The sequence below is a fragment of the Abramis brama genome (genome assembly GCF_963993115.1).
Source record: "Abramis brama genome assembly, chromosome: 5".
Lineage (NCBI taxonomy): Eukaryota > Metazoa > Chordata > Actinopteri > Cypriniformes > Leuciscidae > Abramis > Abramis brama.
Genome location: NC_139967.1, coordinates 32070475 through 32089285, shown reverse-complemented (window position 1 = coordinate 32089285; position 18811 = coordinate 32070475). Strand labels below are relative to the sequence as shown.

At 35.0% G+C, this 18811-nt stretch overlaps 2 protein-coding genes across 2 annotated transcripts in view; one reads left to right on the top strand and one right to left on the bottom strand.

Moving 5' to 3' along the window:
• The first annotated feature begins 3555 nt into the window (after positions 1-3555).
• hmgcra (3-hydroxy-3-methylglutaryl-CoA reductase a) lies at positions 3556-13639 on the top strand. Its single transcript, XM_084114656.1, has 20 exons — positions 3556-3790; positions 5078-5268; positions 5390-5501; positions 5590-5677; positions 5763-5847; positions 5987-6092; positions 6212-6318; positions 6395-6514; positions 6913-7073; positions 7597-7838; positions 7929-8098; positions 8414-8608; positions 9841-9999; positions 10174-10331; positions 10417-10522; positions 10658-10828; positions 10941-11081; positions 11198-11356; positions 11501-11655; positions 12495-13639. The coding sequence occupies exons 2-20, from the start codon at positions 5104-5106 to the stop codon at positions 12547-12549; spliced, it is 2655 nt and encodes an 884-aa protein (XP_083970782.1). The 5' UTR covers positions 3556-3790; positions 5078-5103; the 3' UTR covers positions 12550-13639.
• An 886-nt stretch (positions 13640-14525) lies between these two features.
• cert1a (ceramide transporter 1a) overlaps positions 14526-18811 on the bottom strand; it is a 29912-nt gene continuing 25626 nt past the window's right edge. Inside the window, exons 12-17 of the mRNA XM_084113565.1 lie at positions 18300-18432; positions 17770-17840; positions 17532-17660; positions 17221-17350; positions 16289-16426; positions 14526-16201 (exon numbers count right to left, since the gene is read on the bottom strand). Coding sequence (XP_083969691.1) covers positions 16299-16426; positions 17221-17350; positions 17532-17660; positions 17770-17840; positions 18300-18432 — 591 coding nt within the window. The 3' untranslated portion in view covers positions 14526-16201; positions 16289-16298. The remainder of the gene's footprint in view (positions 16202-16288; positions 16427-17220; positions 17351-17531; positions 17661-17769; positions 17841-18299; positions 18433-18811) is intronic.

The following is an 18811-nucleotide window of genomic DNA, read 5'->3' as shown; positions in this document are numbered from 1 at the left end:
TCTTCGACAGTGAGCAATTCATCCACACTGTTAGTGTAACCGGTCTTTATGGCCCTTTCACCAATCAAACGGCTTATAAAAACGCCACAAAGTCTCAAAAGTTATCAAAGATGCAACAGTGTGTTCATATATTTTTAATGCAGAGAACAGATGCGAATGGCTGTGCATTAAACTATAGCTGTCATAGGATATGTACTGTATTATTTGTGAAATTTTCAGTCACTACTTGTCCATCAATGTATGTTTATGCTGAAATATAATTAAATAACGTAGTAGTTTTTTTTTTAAACATCAATCATGTGTCATGTCTATTGAGTTGGCTTGCACAATTTGTTTTCATGCTTCAGAACTTCCGTTAACGGAGCACTGTGAGGATTGATGCTCCCTTGTTTTCACGGTGCATTGTGGGACTTTTTTAGGGAGCGAAAGTGCCTTGACTGCTGAACTAAGGAGCTGATTGAGATGCACCCCTAGACATTTTCACGTCATAACATTTCTTTGTTTTAAAATGTTAATAATGTGAAAGCTTTATTTATCTTCAGGTTTAAATAAGATTTTGTACCTCAAATTTTTACTCAAATGGTTTAAGACCCTATTATGTTTTAGCAATCAACAATATGAAAGATAATAATCAGTGAATTCCATATAGCATATTCAAGATTGACCTTTTTTGAGTATTAAGTAGTTGTGTACTCTTCATTGAGGGCAATGGATCAGTTTTCTTTCCGATATTCTTGGCACTTATTCTCAATGAACGTCTCAAAGAAGGCCCAGGCTCCAGGTGAGAAGCATCAGAGTTACTGCCATGTATGGGAATGGGACTCGCCACTAGGGGGCAGAAGGTACATAAGAATTAGTCACAAATCAGGAGTGTGAACTACTTACTGAATCACTGAAACCATGAAACATGGTGGATCATTTGCGCAGCTGACAGTCAACTCGTTTTAAAAAAGATCTATATAGTTAACAATATTGTATTCTTCATTTGCAAGGCACTAAATCATTTTTTGGGTCTTATAGAACTTGTTTAAAGTTCACTTTTTCAGTCTTTGTACATTAACTGGGTTACCTTCACTGTTTTCCCTTTCTGGAGAACTTTCTTCTTCATCAAGAACAGCTTGAACTCTTGATAAACACAGAACAAATCAAATTATTATTCTTTGAATTTTACAGTTGAGTGTATTTTTACAAGTCTAAAAAAAAGGTGTACACACCTTACAAGATTTGCTGGTGGAAGCATGGTGCCATTAGTCTGCTCATTATAAAATAAAATAAAATAATTCAACACATAATGTAAATACAATTGCAGTGGTGCAGATTTGATTAGGATAGTATAATGTAATCTAACGTTACCTGTTCTGTTGTAAATGTCTTTCTGCTCTGTTTGGTGTAACACTGCAGGCCAATCTGAGGAGAAATCTCTGTAAACCAAAGAGATTAACGTTACTTTAGCTTTAGCTGCAACTATACAGTTGTTGGTAGTGTAATTAGTAGTGCTTCGAGTCAATGATTACCTTAATTACAGTGACTTGAATATTTTGAATCGGGACAGCACAACCATAGATATATAGTAGGCTATATATACATAACATATAACGTTAATATATCTATGATAACAACCTTGCATCATGGTTAAGTTTTGCAAGGGCAAGCACCACTGAAATTTCTTCACAAAATTAGTTTAAAACTATAATATTTACAGGATCAAAATCGAAAATGACATTTCTCAAGAAACGAGCTGAGTTTGATTAACGTTACATGATCATACCTTCACTCAGGGCTCCAGGAGAGACGACGATGGGGGACGATAACTGATATCCTGTCAACATTAACCTACATAATAGAATCATTCGTTACCATACCATTCGTTACAAATCTCGACTTTTCGCTACATTTGACCAACTCTAGAACTGGAGTAGTTAGGCGTAGCTAAATCAGATGATGACCTGCTGAGGTAAAAGCTCTCGTCTACTTCACCACTGTCGTCGTCGGTCGCGATGGTCTCATCCTGGCTTAAATCCATATTTGTTTGCATTAAACAATACGACACATGGCGCTTAATAAAAGAGTAACGTCTGAGCTATTTAGAAATATTCGGCAAAGACTTCTATGAAGGTTTGTTATAATAATTTCTGTTGTTTTTTGGCGCCAAATTGAGTGATTCAATTGCTCCTCTAATCTGATTGGTCAAAATCAAGATCAAGAGTCTCGAGATGAGCTCTTTAATGTTTTCTTCTTCCTCTTCTTTTAATCTGTTTGAACAAAATACACATGAAAAATAATGTTTTTCAAATTTCTCATTTATAAGTAGATTAGAAATCATAGGCTACATAACAAAGTCAAAATTCAGGCAAATTTGGTTTAGTTCTGAGAAGAATCAAGAATTTATTATGTAAGTGGGACCTGGATCTAAAGTCCAGCAGCAACGTGTGTAAATGAAGAGTTCAGATGCAAAAGCCTAAGTGCCATCTGGAATTTTCTTCTAGATTGATCATTTTTATCAAGCTCGTATATTTAAGTTCAATAATTTCACTTAAATGGCAATGCAAATTACCTATTAATTGTCATTTAAGTGAAATTACTTAAATATATAAGCTTTATAAAAATGATCATTCTAGAAGAAAATTTCAGATGGCACTTAGAGGCTTTTGCATCTGAACTCTTCAAATACACTCACACTCATCTTTATATAAAAAGAATCCAGAGATCTAAAATATATCTATATTTATACAACAATATACTTGTAAGGCAATTTTAATACATAAAAATGAGTAGCCTGTATTTGCAGGCCAAACTATAGCTCCTAAGAATTTACATAAACGTTTTGTGGAATATTTGCACATTTAAAAAGTAAACAAACGCTACATTTTATATTAATTCCATGGTTCATATGGCTTATTTTATTTTTTGTCAAAAATTATGAAATGTACGTTTCATGAAACAGAACAATAGATCATCAGAGAATTGTTATTGATAAAAAAATGTTAACCAAGATTAATTGAGAGTGTGATTACAAAATCCAATGATATTGAATGTCATCTCTGCAGTATGTATTGCAGTTCCAAGGTTGGATATTTTCATATCTCAATATTTTTAAAGGTCAAGGGCAAGGCTGTGCCAAGGTTTACACACACACACAGTCTGGTTCGCAATCTTTGTGGGGACTCTCCATAGACGTAATGGTTTTTATATTCCCTATTCCCTAACCCAAACCCTATACCCCTAAACCTACCCATCACAGTAACCTTTCTGCATTTTTACATTTTCAAAAACATAATTTAGTATGTTTATTAACCCATTTCCCTCATGTGGACCACTGGCTGGTACCCACAACGTGTAGGTGATCTCTCTCACACACACACACGCGCACACACACACACACACACACACATTCAAATGATGGCCAGATCACGCGTTCTCCGTCAGGACACGCCTTCAAACACAGTTTCACTGGAAGAATTGGGCGTGGTGTTCTCGCGTATCGGTATGGTTCGACGATTTGATTGGCTCATCACTCGACTGACGCAGAGCCATGCCATCGCTTCATATAAGCCTAGAGGAGGATGCCGGTGTTAGCGACTGGAGTCCTGTCTCAAACGACGGGATATGGATTACTATCGTCTGTATTTATTTATCTCGGCCGCTCTAATTATGAAAACCACCGCTAAATGTTAATTTGTAACAGTGGAAATATCTATAGTCTTTTATTTATTTAATCGCATATGAGGAGGATTTGACAGTGATCTGCTCTTGGTGTATTTATTCTTTAAACCCTCATTGACCCTCACTGGTAAGTACCTGCATCGAGATCTACATCCATAGCTTTTATTTTACACATGCCTGCTTAATATACCATGTCATCCATGATTCATGTTTTGAATGTCAGTTTCCTTCAGTTCGTTACTGCATGATTGCATCAGTTGCTCATCTTTATTATCATTGTTGGTGATATTTATAGGCTAAGAAAGCAGAACATGAAGTCAGAATCTTTGTACGAGCTTATGCAAAGTGCAGAAGAAAGTCCAGACTATTTATTCAATATAATTTTTATTGATACACTTTTATTGTAAATATTTTAAAGTAATTTAAATAAATTGTATAAAGGGAATATTTTAAAATTTAATCATGAGTGTTTAGGTGAGTCATTTGGGTTAATGATTACAAAAGTACGCACTTACCACCACCTATCACCACATACAAAAAAGTTATTTCTAATTTTTTATTTTGATATTAAATCTTATATTAAGTAATTTTTTTTACTATTAAATCAGTCATCATAGTATGATTATTGGTCATCACAATCAAAACTGTAAATACAGAAACAGATGGCACTGTCTGTCATTTGTCACATCAGATATGTATTTAGCACATTGAATTTATATCAAGCCATCTGATGTTACTATACAGTGTAACTGCAGTAATAAAGAGCTTAAAAAACAAAACAAAAAAACAAACAAACATCAACAACTCAAAAATGATGAAATCAAAATAGACCATTCTTATTTTTTATGGACTATTGCACCAGTAGTTATTATTACATATGATTTAATGGTGCTGTATATTATTTAAAGAAAATGTATATATTCATGTGCTCTCATTATCTTTAATCAAAATAACGCCCATTTGCAACTACAACTCTGATGATGCCTCGAGGGCTGGACAACCTGCACTCACATGAGATCATTCGTTCACCAACGAACCAATCAATTCCTGATAGACAAAAGTTCTGCCCTACATTTTTTTCTTGTGTTTCACTCGGATATATGTCACAATAGGGAAGAAAAGACTATTGCAAATTCAGTTTCATGCCAACTTTAAACTATAATGTAAGTTATGCTCTCGAAGTACTTTTAAATGTTTCTTTCTTTCACAAATGTATTGTTTTATATATATATATATATATATATATATATATATATATATATATTTTAATATATTTATATATGTATATATTTTGTGCATGATTTGATTTCATACTCATGAAATTGCAATGTTGTGAGTAAAAGAATAATAATAATTCTGTCACTGTAATCCTGTTTAACAATTGTCTTTTCTTCTTTGCTTTTGTCATTTACAGTAAGAGACTGCAACACACAATTCATCATGCTGACGAGACTTTTCCGAATCCACGGCCTCTTTGTGGCCTCCCATCCTTGGGAAGTCATTGTGGCTACTGTGACTCTCACCATCTGCATGATGTCTATGAACATGTTCACTGGAAATGACCAGATTTGTGGGTGGAACTTTGATTGCCCCAAATTAGAGGAGGTACAGCTTGTTACTTTGGAAATAAATGACATCATGGTGGCGGTTAAAGTAAAGTTGAATGATATTATTTTCTCTTTGAATTATAATATTATGTTTTTTCCCCTTTCTATCTTGTCTCCAGCAAATCCTAAGCAGCGATATCATTATCCTGACAATCACAAGATGTATAGCAATCGTCTATATTTATTTTCAGTTCCAAAATCTTCGACAGTTAGGATCCAAATACATATTGGGTGAGTTGAAGCTTTTAAACCTAGTTAATAAAATTATTTTGTGAGGTAACATGAATTGCAAGTGTTCATTTTTAAATTTTCATTTCAGGCATTGCAGGACTTTTCACGATATTCTCCAGTTTTGTGTTCAGCACGGTTGTGATTCACTTCCTGGACAAGGAGCTGACAGGCCTCAAGTATGTACATTTGTGTATCACTCTCACTTGAAATTTTAGAAGTATTGCTTTGGAAAATGTTTATATTTTGTATTAATATTCACAGTGAGGCCTTGCCATTCTTTCTGCTGTTGATTGACCTCTCAAAAGCATGTGCTCTGGCCAAGTTTGCTTTGAGTTCCAACTCACAGGTACTTCACCTTTTCGCTTTTTTTCAGTCCAGATTTTTCAGTCCAGTCCACATTTGTTACATTAAACTGAGGGTTAAGTAAATAAGACCAATTATGCCAGTCTTGGGTTTTTGTAAATGGCTTTTTGGCTGTCCTGCAGGATGAGGTGAGAGAGAATATTGCCAAAGGAATGGCCGTTTTAGGACCCACTTTTACTCTTGATGCCCTTGTGGAGTGCCTGGTGATCGGTGTGGGAACAATGTCAGGTAAACTTCACCCTTTCATATGAGACAGAAAATTAAACAGATTTGTTTAACCCAGCAGCAATAAACTTAATTTTAACTTAAACTTAACTTTATTTTGCCCTTTCGTTGTTTTCCTGCAGGTGTGCGACAGCTTGAGATCATGTGCTGCTTTGGTTGTATGTCTGTCCTGGCGAACTACTTTGTGTTCATGACCTTCTTCCCGGCCTGTGTCTCTCTTGTGTTGGAGGTATGTAAGATTATTTGCGAAGTACGCATAAATGAAGATTAGATCATATTCTAACATGTATGTCTATTTCAATCAGTTGTCCAGAGAAAGCAGGGAGGGACGACCCATCTGGCAGCTGAGCCACTTTTCTAGAGTTCTGGAAGAGGAAGAGGACAACAAGCCTAACCCTGTCACGCAAAGAGTCAAAATGATCATGGTACACACTGAACCAAAAACACTACAGTTGTCACGCTTGGTCGCACAAATCGCACGATGCTGGAGAATTACTAGAATAAGTCTTTAATCACTATATTCAAGGAATGCAGGAGAACACTGGAAAGCTTTAAACAACTATCAAGTAAAACTAAGATGACACAAGACAACGAAAAAAGGAAATGAAGGGATATAAATACACAGAGATCACAGGGTAACTAAAAACAACAGGTGAACGTAATAAAATCAGAAACCATAGAAACTAACTAGAGAGCAGCACAGGGAACAGAATGAAAACAAAACCAAAACAGAACAAGACCGTTACAACAGTTTTTTGATACTGGGATTTGTGATATTAATGGGTTGGTCTCTAATGGTCTGGATAATGTTTAATATTTGCAGTCTCTTGGCCTGGTCATGGTTCACGCTCATAGCCGGTGGATTGCCGATCCCACGTCAAGTAACGGAACTCTTGATCTTCCTCAAGTCGGAGTGAGCCTGAATGACAATATGCCCAAGAGGATTGAACCAGACATGCCCCTGTGGCACTTTTACATGTCCAGGTGGGCACACTTCAGAGATCTTATTCATTTTATTAATAATAATGCTGGTTTTGGCCATTAATATTTGGATTTGTTCTCCTATTAATTTCAATTGTTTGAATGTTTTTTTGTTTTTTTGTTTCAATAGTTCAAAATACATAGTTCTATGTATTAATAGTACAGCTAAATCTCTGCAGCTATAGATATACATGCAAATTTCATTTTTTATAATATTGCATACTGCATTGTATAATAATTAGGAATGCATATTAAATTGCCAATTGAGGTAATTGCACTGAAATGACAATTTTTGGATGCACGTTCTGTGTATTTTGGGTAGCCGAAATTTCGGTGCATCCATAGTAAAAAATTGTAGATACGATCATGCACAATTAAATATCCAATATCAATAGATACGATAAATTGAAAAGAAAATCTCTAATATTCGCTGATAACCAATTTGATACTGATATATCATCATGCATCCTTAATAATAATAGTAATAAGACGATGATGTGATTATTATTTTATTCTGTGCATTTAGGATGATCAGCATGGACATTGAGCAGGTGATCACACTGGGTCTGGCCCTGTTCCTGGCTGTGAAGTACATTTTCTTCGAACAGGTGGAGATGGAATCTACCCTGTCCCTGAAAGTCCCCACTCCAGGCTCCATGCTCTCGCAGAAATGGTCTCCTGATCAGTGCTGTAGGAAAGAGGTTTCCTGTTCTAGCAAGCCTGAGAAAACCCCAACTCCCATTCCTGTTGTTACCAAAGAGGAAAGAGGTATTCCCCCCTTGCCTTTTCATTTTTGTGTTCATTTTATGCAAAACCATCACTCTATAATGGAATCTAACAGCAATTTCTTTCTTTCAGATTTAGTGATTCGGCCCCTGCCTGCCCTGAAAGAGCCTGAGCATAAAAGCAATTTTGTTCTGGGAGAGGATGAAACTCTGGAAAACGCTGATGTGTCGGAGCCTGCGATCAGTGTACCTGCCGAACCTAGACCTGTGGAAGATTGTCTGTCCATTCTGAAAAACCCAGAGGTAAGAGCGTTGTTAAATATCCCAGCGATACTGTTTCTCCTGTTCTTTTTCTTTCCGACATCAAGATTAACCCCGGGTTCACTGTGGGACTGAAGGCTGTAGTTATTTTTTACCTCAGGGTTGACCCATGTAATCTCTAATGAGATCCTCCCTCTTTACTCTGACTCTTAGCTAATTAGTTTATGACGTTAGACAAGATCAGAAGCATGTAGTGAAACCATTTACCTCCTAGAGTAGACTTCTGTTACCTTAATCCAAGTATAATCACAGTGTATGTGTGTGAGTATTTAAGTGTCACCTCTTCTGACTCCACAGATGGGCGCTCGGTACCTCAGTGATGAGGAGGTGATCGTTTTGGTGAACTCAAAGCACATCCCAGCTTACAAACTGGAGGCCATGATGGAGACCCCTGAGAGAGGGGTGATGATCCGTAGAAAAATGCTCTCTCCCAAATTCCCAGATCCCTCAGCTCTCTCCTGTCTGCCTTATAAAGACTATGACTACTCTAAGGTAAGACATGAGGTCATTACATCATACATTATTTAATTAGTGGTGCTTTATTGATTTGAACAAACTAGGGATGTGCTGACATTGAAACCAAATCCATCCAAATTTTGTTCAAAAAGATATGATCCAATAAGATTATTTAATGTTTTTGAAAGAAGTATCTTATGCTAACCAAAGCGGCATTTTTAAAAATAAAAAATACAGTGAAAACAGTAATACTGTTCAAATTTGTGCTTTCAGATCGATAAATCGTGATCTAACATAAAAGTTTTTGTTTACATGATATATGTTATATATGTGTTTCTGTGTGTGTGTCTGTGTGTCTGTATATATATATATATATATATATATATATATATATATATATATATATATATATATATATATATATACATATATATACATATACACGTACATATATATATGTGTGTGTGTGTGTGTAAATATGTGTGCGTGTCTATATACAGTATATACACACAGACATAAATAATATAAATAAATATAATAATAAGTATATATACACACATATATTTTTGTTTTCTAAACCCATTTTTTGTTAGATGTGATTAATCGATTTGACAGAACTATACAAAATATTACAATTTAAAATAACTCTTTTCTATTTTTTTAATTTTAAGAATGTAATTTATTCCTTTAATGAAAAGGCTGAATTTTCAGCATCATTACTCCAGTCTTCAGTGTCACATGATCCTTCAGAAATCATTCTAATATGCTGCTTTGCTGCTCAAGAAACATTTCTGATTATTATCAGTGTTGAAAACAGTTGTTAACAGTTTTTTTGTAAACTATATATTTTTTTAATATTATTAATCATACTTCATTTTATTTAATTATTTTTAAGATTCTTTAATGAATAGAAAGTTCAGAAGAACAACATTTATTTCATTTATTTGAAATAGATTTTTTTTAAAACATTAATAGATGTCTTTGCTGTCACTTTTGCTCAATTTAATGCATTCTTCCTGACTAGAGTATCAATTTTATATATATATATTTATATATATATATATATATATATATATAAATTAAAATTAAAAACTAATTTGATACCATACTTAGAGGGTGGACTGAATTGGGCTAGGAAACACTATTTAGTAATGCGCCAGCAACTGCACAGCAACCCTGGCAACCACCCAGAACATTTAGCAGTTTATTGAGGTTTTTTGAGCCTTTGATGGAAACCTCACCATTAATTCTCATGTTTTTTATTCCAGGTGATGGGAACATGTTGTGAGAACGTCATTGGTTACATGCCAGTCCCTGTGGGGGTTGCTGGTCCACTGTTATTGGATGGCAAGCAGTTTCAAGTCCCCATGGCAACAACTGAGGGCTGTCTAGTTGCCAGCACAAATAGAGGCTGCAGAGCTATAGCTGTAAGCAAAACCATTTTTCCCCAGTTGAGTTTGTTTTTCCTGTTTTTTTGTTTTAGTTCTCAAAGGGAAGCTGAAGGCAAACACATTTAACAGCAGCCTAAACTGATGTAAAGTTGCGTAATGTCTAGTGTAAATCACATGAATCTAATGTTGTCGTGAATGGCTGTCCCACAGTTGGGAGGTGGTGCCAGTAGCCGTGTTCTTGCAGATGCAATGACCAGAGGGCCGGTGGTGCGTCTGCCTTCTGCCTGTCAAGCGGCTGAAGTCAAGGCCTATCTGGAGAGCACTGAGGGCTTCAAGACCATCAAGGAGGCCTTTGACCAGACCAGCAGGTACGGGACCATTTCTCTGAACAGATTTATTGTGGTAGTGCAGTTAGTAGTGATTTTGAAACATATATTTTTGTTGTTTGTGTAGGTTTGCACGATTAGAGAAGCTTCTGATTGGCCTGGCAAGTCGCAACCTGTACATTCGATTCCAGTCCAAAACTGGAGATGCAATGGGCATGAACATGATCTCAAAAGTATGTTGAATTGCATTTTACAAAATGATGTTAAACACGGTCTCTGCAGATACTGAAATTATCTTAACTGACCTGACACGATTCATTAATTGCACTTCGCTGAGTTTTTATCTTTCTTTTCTCTTTGGTCACCAGGGCACAGAACAGGCTCTCGCCAGGCTGAAGGAGGAATTTCCAGAGCTTCAAGTTTTGGCTGTTAGTGGAAACTACTGTACTGACAAAAAACCTGCTGCCATCAATTGGATTGAAGGCAGGGGCAAGTCAGTGGTGTGTGAGGCCACCATTCCAGCTAAAGTTGTCAAAGAGGTACACAACCACGTCATATTCTACAAAAAGTCCCATATTGGCTGCATATTGGATAGAAATGTATGTTTTTGGAATGAAAGTCCTCTATCTCACACTAGTGTTTTTTTCGCAGATTTTAAAGACGTCGACTGCGGCTCTGGTAGACGTGAACATAAACAAGAACTTGGTTGGATCTGCTATGGCTGGAAGCATCGGAGGTTATAACGCTCACGCCGCCAACATCGTAGCTGCTATCTATATTGCTTGTGGACAGGTAATAAAAGTTAATGCTGTGTTGTTTGAAGTATGATTTTGATACGGATAATGATGTGTTGTGTGATTATATAGTTACAATACGTGCAGATGTACAAATGAATTTGTTGTCGATAGGACCCAGCGCAGACAGTGGGCAGCTCTAATTGTATCACTATAATGGAAGCCTCAGGCCACACCGGGGAGGATCTTTATATCAGCTGTACTATGCCATCCATTGAGCTGGGCACGGTGGGCGGAGGCACTAACCTTCCTCCACAGCAGGCCTGTTTACAGGTACTTACACCTATTCGATACAGGATCAGTATTTGACACTTACGAAAGACGGACGTATGTTTTATTTTCATTGTGGATGCACAGTTCTGAAGCCACTCTCATAGAATCTCATTCAGTTTTATTCTCTCTGTCTCTTCCTGTCAGATGTTGGGTGTTCTGGGTGCCAATCAGGTGTGTCCGGGCGAAAATGCCCGACAGCTTGCCAAGGTGGTGTGTGGGACCGTGCTTGCAGGAGAGCTGTCACTCATGTCTGCACTTGCTGCCGGACACCTGGTGAAAAGTCACATGACTCACAACAGGTAAGAATTCTTTATAAAATATGAATAGAACATTACTTTAATATTATTTACTATATATATATATATATATATATATATATATACCAAGTGACTTATCCCAGAAAAATCATTGCCAATAAAATTCATGGACTGTCTCTTGTGTATGGCAAGAAATGGAGTCTGATATAACTGAAATACTTATTGAATATAAATGTATATAATAATCCTTTAATCATGTATAGTTTTATTCACATGTATGTAATATACTGTATGTATGTGTGTATATATATATATATATATATAATTTTACAAATATATTTCTTATTTATTAATTGTATAAATATAAAAAAAATCATATACATTTATATATTATATATGTAATTTATGTATATTTGTACATTATATATATATATATAATGATATATTACTGTGTGTGTGTGTGTGTGTGTGTATATATATATAATATATATATATATATACACTATAATTTTTTTTATTAAAATTACATATATATAATATATAAATATACATAAATTACATATATAATATATAAATGTATATGAATTTTTTATATTTATACAATTAATAAATAAGAAATATATTTGTAAAATTATTCATATATATATATATATATATATATATATATATATATATATATATATATATATATATATATATATATACGCACACAGTAATATATCATTATAATATTTGTAATCTTAAAATCCTATTAATAAAATAACCTTACAAATTAAAATATAATACAATATAATATAATAATAATAGACTGACAATGTTTTGTAACGTAAACTATCATCTGCAAACACCTGTATAATTTCTTTTTTATATTTTGGCTTTAGATCAAAAGTGAATTTGCAAGAAGCTCCAGGAACATGTACTAAGCAGGCATCTTGAGCCATCGCCTGTTGAAGAGGCAAAGGGCCATACAGAAAGACCATCTCAACTTCACGGCACAAATGATTAGTAATTTAGATTATTTTCAAGGACAGCAAAAGGAATATAAACTTATGACTGTTCATGGTTTCCCTGATCTGTTAAAGAGACTGGATTAATTAAAGACTGGAATCAAGACCAGCTGTGTTCACAAGCTTATGATAAGTCGGTATTTCTAAATCATATCTGAGCAGGATCGCAGTTTCCAGCCCTGCTTTGTCAAGCCTAACTTGCTATGAACAGCAAATCTGATCTTAGATCCACAGCAGCCGGAACATACAGATAAAGAAGGCCATATAACATAATTTTTTTTCTAAAATCAATGAAGTGCAGGTCATACAAGGCCGACTGGATGGGTTAAAGTGGAGAGCATTTTGTACTTTATTTTTATTTGATGGCGATGGCAACTGGGAGCATATCTTTGCCAACTTGTTCGCCAAACTGGTCAGCAACATTAGAAAGGGAAAGAGAAGGTTTACTTATTTGCACTTAGAAAGGGAAATGGCACAGGACAGTACTGACACAGAGGAGTTTAAAGTACTATGATTCACTAGTTGGTACACATGTAGAATATTACAGAACGACTATGAAATTGCCAAACGCAGCCGTCAGCAGTGATCGCAGTGTTTCTCGTGTCAGAATGTACATTAGTTTTTTTTCTATGACACAGGAATGTATTGAATGACTTGTGTAACTGAAAGGAGCAGTGCTACGGCATGATGGGACAAATATTTCAAAAGGTGCTATGATCCGCGTTTCAGTTCTTTGTTCAATTACTGATTTATTTGTGTTTGAACACCTACTGCTATAGGTTTATGTAACAATACACAACACACTGCGTATTTCTGAAGGCTTGAAATGGCTTTTATTAAGTTGGTTCTGGTTTTTATGTAATGGAAAAGAGTGGCTGATGTTTAGAAAAGTACGTTTCATGCTGAAGACTGAAAGGAAGCTTGCTATTTTTTCCCCAAAGGCACAATTCAAATTATTAAATAAATAATAAACTGCAAAGTTTTGTATATTTTTTTATAATAAAGGAAAATATATAATACATTGTGTTGCGCTTGAATTGATCATATTCTCTTTCTCACTTGGGCAACTTTAACCAAATATACTAAACAAACACTATTTGAATGAATATATGAATGAAATATGCATTTCAATGAATGCATTTCATATTAAAAAATAATGTTGGTTGCCATTGTGTGCATTACTATTTATACTTGTGTGTTGCTAACATTTAGCTTAACTTTAAAGAAAGATTACAAAGTGATAAGCCCAAAAACAAAAAGCACCAAATGAATCATGTCGCAATTTATTCTCTAATACCACCTAAAAAAAAGTTCAATATATATATATATATATATATATATATATAAAGCACAGCTGTTATATTTTGAGGCTATGCGTGTGCTGGAGACCAATGTGGTGAGATGTTTGAGTTCTCTAAGGCAATGACATTATAGGCTCTTGCCTCACCAGAGTGTGAGCCGACCAATCAGCTCGCCCTGCATCACATCTCACCAGGATACTGACTGCTGATTGGCTCAACCTCAGCGAGGCACTATCCTAGAGACAGACCTGCAGGGATGAAACGGGCTTTGGGCTTTTTACACACACACACAACTTAATCTGAGAGCGCTAACCGTGTTACTCCTCCCCTAATGCTCGTCTTGAATAGTAACCCTATCGCATGCTCATGATACCATATCAGCCCATAGGTTTGTCAGTCAATATCAGCGCTCAGCGTGATTGGAAACGCCCAGTGCAGAGTTCACAGAGGTTGAATTGGTTTATTGCAACGTACCTTGTTATATGTAGTCTCTATATATTCTGCACAATTACATGCAACTAACCCTATTGCAACTACATGTAGGTCATATTACTCAGTACTTAAATCATTTGCTGTAGCCTGTAACAAACACAAATGAAAAAGTGAAAGTTTTGCTTGCGTTTAATAAAATTTGGTTTCATTAATAAGTTGGTGATACTACATATATATATAGAAAGAAGTCATTTACAAAACTAAAAAAAAAAAAAAAAGCAATTAACATTTGTAACCAATCTCAAAATAGTCAAGGTTTTTTTCCTTAGTTTCTTGTTCTTGCTTTCATAAACTAAGATTTTCACACATTCAACTAAATAAAAGTGCTTTAAGCAGTACTGCAGCAGCAAATCTGTGACGGCATAACCTATGCAACGATTCGATCATTTACATGCATCAAATCAGCCGTTCGGAACTGGAGTATTAGTATGGAAAAAAACAGAAGAAAAAAAATCATATTGTTTAGTGCAAACAATGTTACTGACGTCACAAAAACAACAACCCCCCCCCCCCCCAACATATTACAACAGTGAGATGATTCAATTAATAAATGGATTTGCCTTGCATAAAAAAAATCATGAAGTTGAAGCCTTTATTAAAGGGATAGTTCACCCAAAAAAATTCAATTGTCATCATTTACTCTCGTTCGTCCAAACAAAAGAAAATATTTTGAGGAATGTTGGTAACCAAACTGATTTAGTTACCAATGCATGGGGGGAAAAAACAGACATATTTCAAAATATCTTCTTTTGTGTTCTACAGAATATATAAAGTTCTTCAGGTTTGGAACGACATGAGAGTGAGTAAATGATGACAACTTTGGGGTAAACTACTCTTTTAAATCGAGTGATGGCTGAAAACGTGCCAGATTCATTCATTCTTCCATACAGTGAATTAGACCACAGTAAGTGACATAAAACTGTGAAATGGCACAACTGCTGTAATTCCTTGTATATTGTGTAGATGGAAGGCCAACAGGTAATAATGAACCAATTCATTAAGGAATATGAAAAGTGGAATGATGAAACTGCTCTAATAGCATCCAAACACAGGCATTTGTACAACGAAGTGCCACCTACCTGCAAAAATCACTTTTGAAACTTCTGAAAATTAGAACAAAAAACAAAACAAAACTTAAAAAGAAAAGGGAATAATGGTCATATACCAACTTTTTACAGGTCTACTTTTCAATATTAGCAGTTCCCGTTAAACATACACTTTGCCAAAAGCCACATTTATGAATTACAATAATCAAAAATGTGTAATGCCTTCACATGTAAATAATGTTAAACATTCATACACGAACTGTACAATAGATCTTAAGACTGAAGTGTGACATCCTCTTGATCATGAGGACAGAAAGGGTCTTCCTAAGACAAACGGCTATTGGCCAGTGAGAATCATATAAATCAAGGCATCAAGTTTACAGTATATATATTTCACCAAGACCACAGTCAGAACTCAAACTATGATCAAATATTTACAAAAATGTAAAACACTTTAACAACCTGAGCCGCAGCTCATTTACGAAAAAATAAGTAAGGCCTTTTGAAGATGAACAGACTGTGTTGGTTATTCTAGTGTGTTTGACTTTTCAAAGGTGCTTTTACAGACATTGGTGTACCGCTTTTGTTCAGTCTGTATGGATACAGTTTGAAAAAGGTTTCTGAAGAGTGTCAAGAGCACTTGGGCAGAGCAGCGCTTTGTCATGAGTGATGGTAGAGCATTGTGAATAAGGCGTTTCTTCAGGTGAGTCAGAAAGCAAACTGGGAATGTAGATTAAACAACCTGTGGGAAGAGAAAACAAGATTAAATGTACAACACGTTGTGATTTACAAGCGGGAAACAGTCACTTGTTTTCAAGGTGCGAGTTACCTGGTGTTGTTCAGAAGAGGATAGCCTCATCGCTGGTCTTCTCTTGAACATACGTGGTGAAGCGTTTGAGGAATTTGGGGTATTCTCTCTTGGCTACGGCTCGCAAGACTGATGCAGGGGCCCAACCACCAGGATTTACTTTAGGATTACATGAACACAGCATTAATGTGACATTTTATATCGTGTATATAATAAAACAAAGATTGCAATCCAAACTGTAATGTACTCAGTGTAAAAATGATATATTTATGATATTTAGGGGTGGTTGACATTTTTAAACAGCCAGATGTCTTTAGCTAGAAGATATTTTAAAGAATGTCACCTGTCTGGTTAACAACATTATTTTTTAAATATCTTATTTTGTGTTCAACTGATTACACAGTAATCCAAGTCAATTACTAACACATTTATCTAACTTTTGTGGTCACTAAAACAGTTGAAATATTGTGAAATATTATTACAATTTAAAATAACTATCTTATAATTGAATATATTTTTAAATGTAATTTATTCCTGTGATGCAAAGCTGAATTTTCTGCATCATTACTCCAGTCTTCAGTGTCACATGATCCTTCGGAAATCATTCTAATATGCTCAGGAAACATTTATTATTTTTATCCAAAATAAAATAAAATATAATAATAATAATAATAATAATAATAATAATAATTTACACATTTATACATATATATACATATTATATATACACACACACACACACACACATACATACATACATACATACATACATACATATTACTTATACTTACCGACTAACAAATCTTACTGACCCCAAATTTTTAAACAGTCATGCATGTACTATAAAGACACCCACCCAACCTTTAGTTTGAATTATTTTAGGGGATTCAATTAGGATGGTCAGACACCCTGACCCGTGAAAACTGGCACCATGGTTGTAGTGCTAGGCTTACCGTTGGCTACATATGTGATTTTACAGAGGATGTTGTCCCTGGTGATGTCTTTGTCTCCCTCTGGTGGGCTGATTAGTGTTTGACAGATCATGGCTACATTGATTTTGGCACGAATGCATCTAGCAGAAGGCTGGAGAAAACATGAGAAAACCTCTGTTAGAGAGCATTCTGATGCACAGCTTATTGTATACCTTTAATGTTGAATATTATGTGTTTATATGTTTCTGGGTTTCTAATAATAATGTCTGTGATATCAAATTGTATGAAAAGGGAAACATTTTAAAAGATACTTCTGCAGTCCAGGTACTTACTTGATAGCTGTCATGATCCACTGAGAAGTTGCACACCAGCCAGGTGTCAGGATCATTCTCATTGGTGGAGAGAATTTTACGAATAACCGATACATAAAGCACGTCCCGCTGGGAGGCAGGCCACACTCTCTACAAAAAAGGAGTGAGAAAGTGTATTTAAAGATGTCAATGCAACTGCAACAACCACAAATGATTTCAGAAACAACCAGCCATAATGCAATAGTGAATGGTGCTTTACTTTATGTGTCTGATGAATGATGACCGCATTATCCGAGAGCGTCTCAACCACTTGAAAGCTTTCAATTGTTGCTGTAAAAGATAAGGTAAATGTGTTTGCATGTATAACCAAAACAGCATTTTCTTATTATTTGCATCAGTTATTATCATTAACTAAAACTATTAAAAATAAAATAAATACCTAATTGGAATAAAGCGGAAATAAAATATAAATATTAGATGGAAAAACAAACGTATTTCAAGTCAGCATTTATCATTTTCGTTAGGTTTAAGTTGAAGCAATACAATTATTAACTGGAAATAAATGAAAACTAAACTAAAACTAAAGCAAAAATAGATTAAACCTAAATAGCAACATTTACAAAAAGAAAAAGAAAAAAAATGGACAAAAGCACATTAAACTTTAAAAATTAAACAAAAAGCACAATGCACAATGTTCTCTCACCATTCCTGAAAACAAAAAACAAAAGCTGCTGTTCACTATTAGATTAGAAGATCAAAAAGCAAAATGATATGCTGAGGTGAACATACTCTCCCAGTCGTTCCGATAAGCTGTGTCCCAAAAGTAGTGGCAGACCTCGTGCCCCGTGACCCCTCTGACAGAATGAGTAGCTTTGAGAGGATCCAGAACGATGCCATTCTCCTCCACCTCTCTCCTATACACCTGCAAAAACAAATGTTGCAACAAGTTTGTTTCTTGTACATACCTATATCTATATATCTATATCTATATCTATATATAGATATAGATATATATACACACAACCCCAAATCAGAAAAAGTTGGGACACTGTACAAATTGTGAATAAAAACAGAATGCAATGATGTGGAAGTTTCAAATTTCAATATTTTATTCAGAATACAACATAGATGACAAATGTTTAAAATGAGAAAATGTATCATTTTAAGGGAAAAATAAGTTGATTTTAAATTTCATGGCATCAACACATCTCAAAAAAGTTGGGACAAGGCCATGTTTACCACTGTGTGGCATCCCCTCTTCTTTTTATAACAGTCTGCAAACGTCTGGGGACTGAGGGGAC

Bases quoted from the DNA above. Each gene is read 5' to 3' on its own strand.
- hmgcra (XM_084114656.1), top strand. From the start codon at position 5,104: ATGCTGACGAGACTTTTCCGAATCCACGGCCTCTTTGTGGCCTCCCAT. The intron at 6,093-6,211 runs GTAAACTTCACC...GTTTTCCTGCAG, and splicing joins CGGTGTGGGAACAATGTCAG to GTGTGCGACAGCTTGAGATC. The intron at 7,074-7,596 runs GTGGGCACACTT...CTGTGCATTTAG, and splicing joins TGGCACTTTTACATGTCCAG to GATGATCAGCATGGACATTG.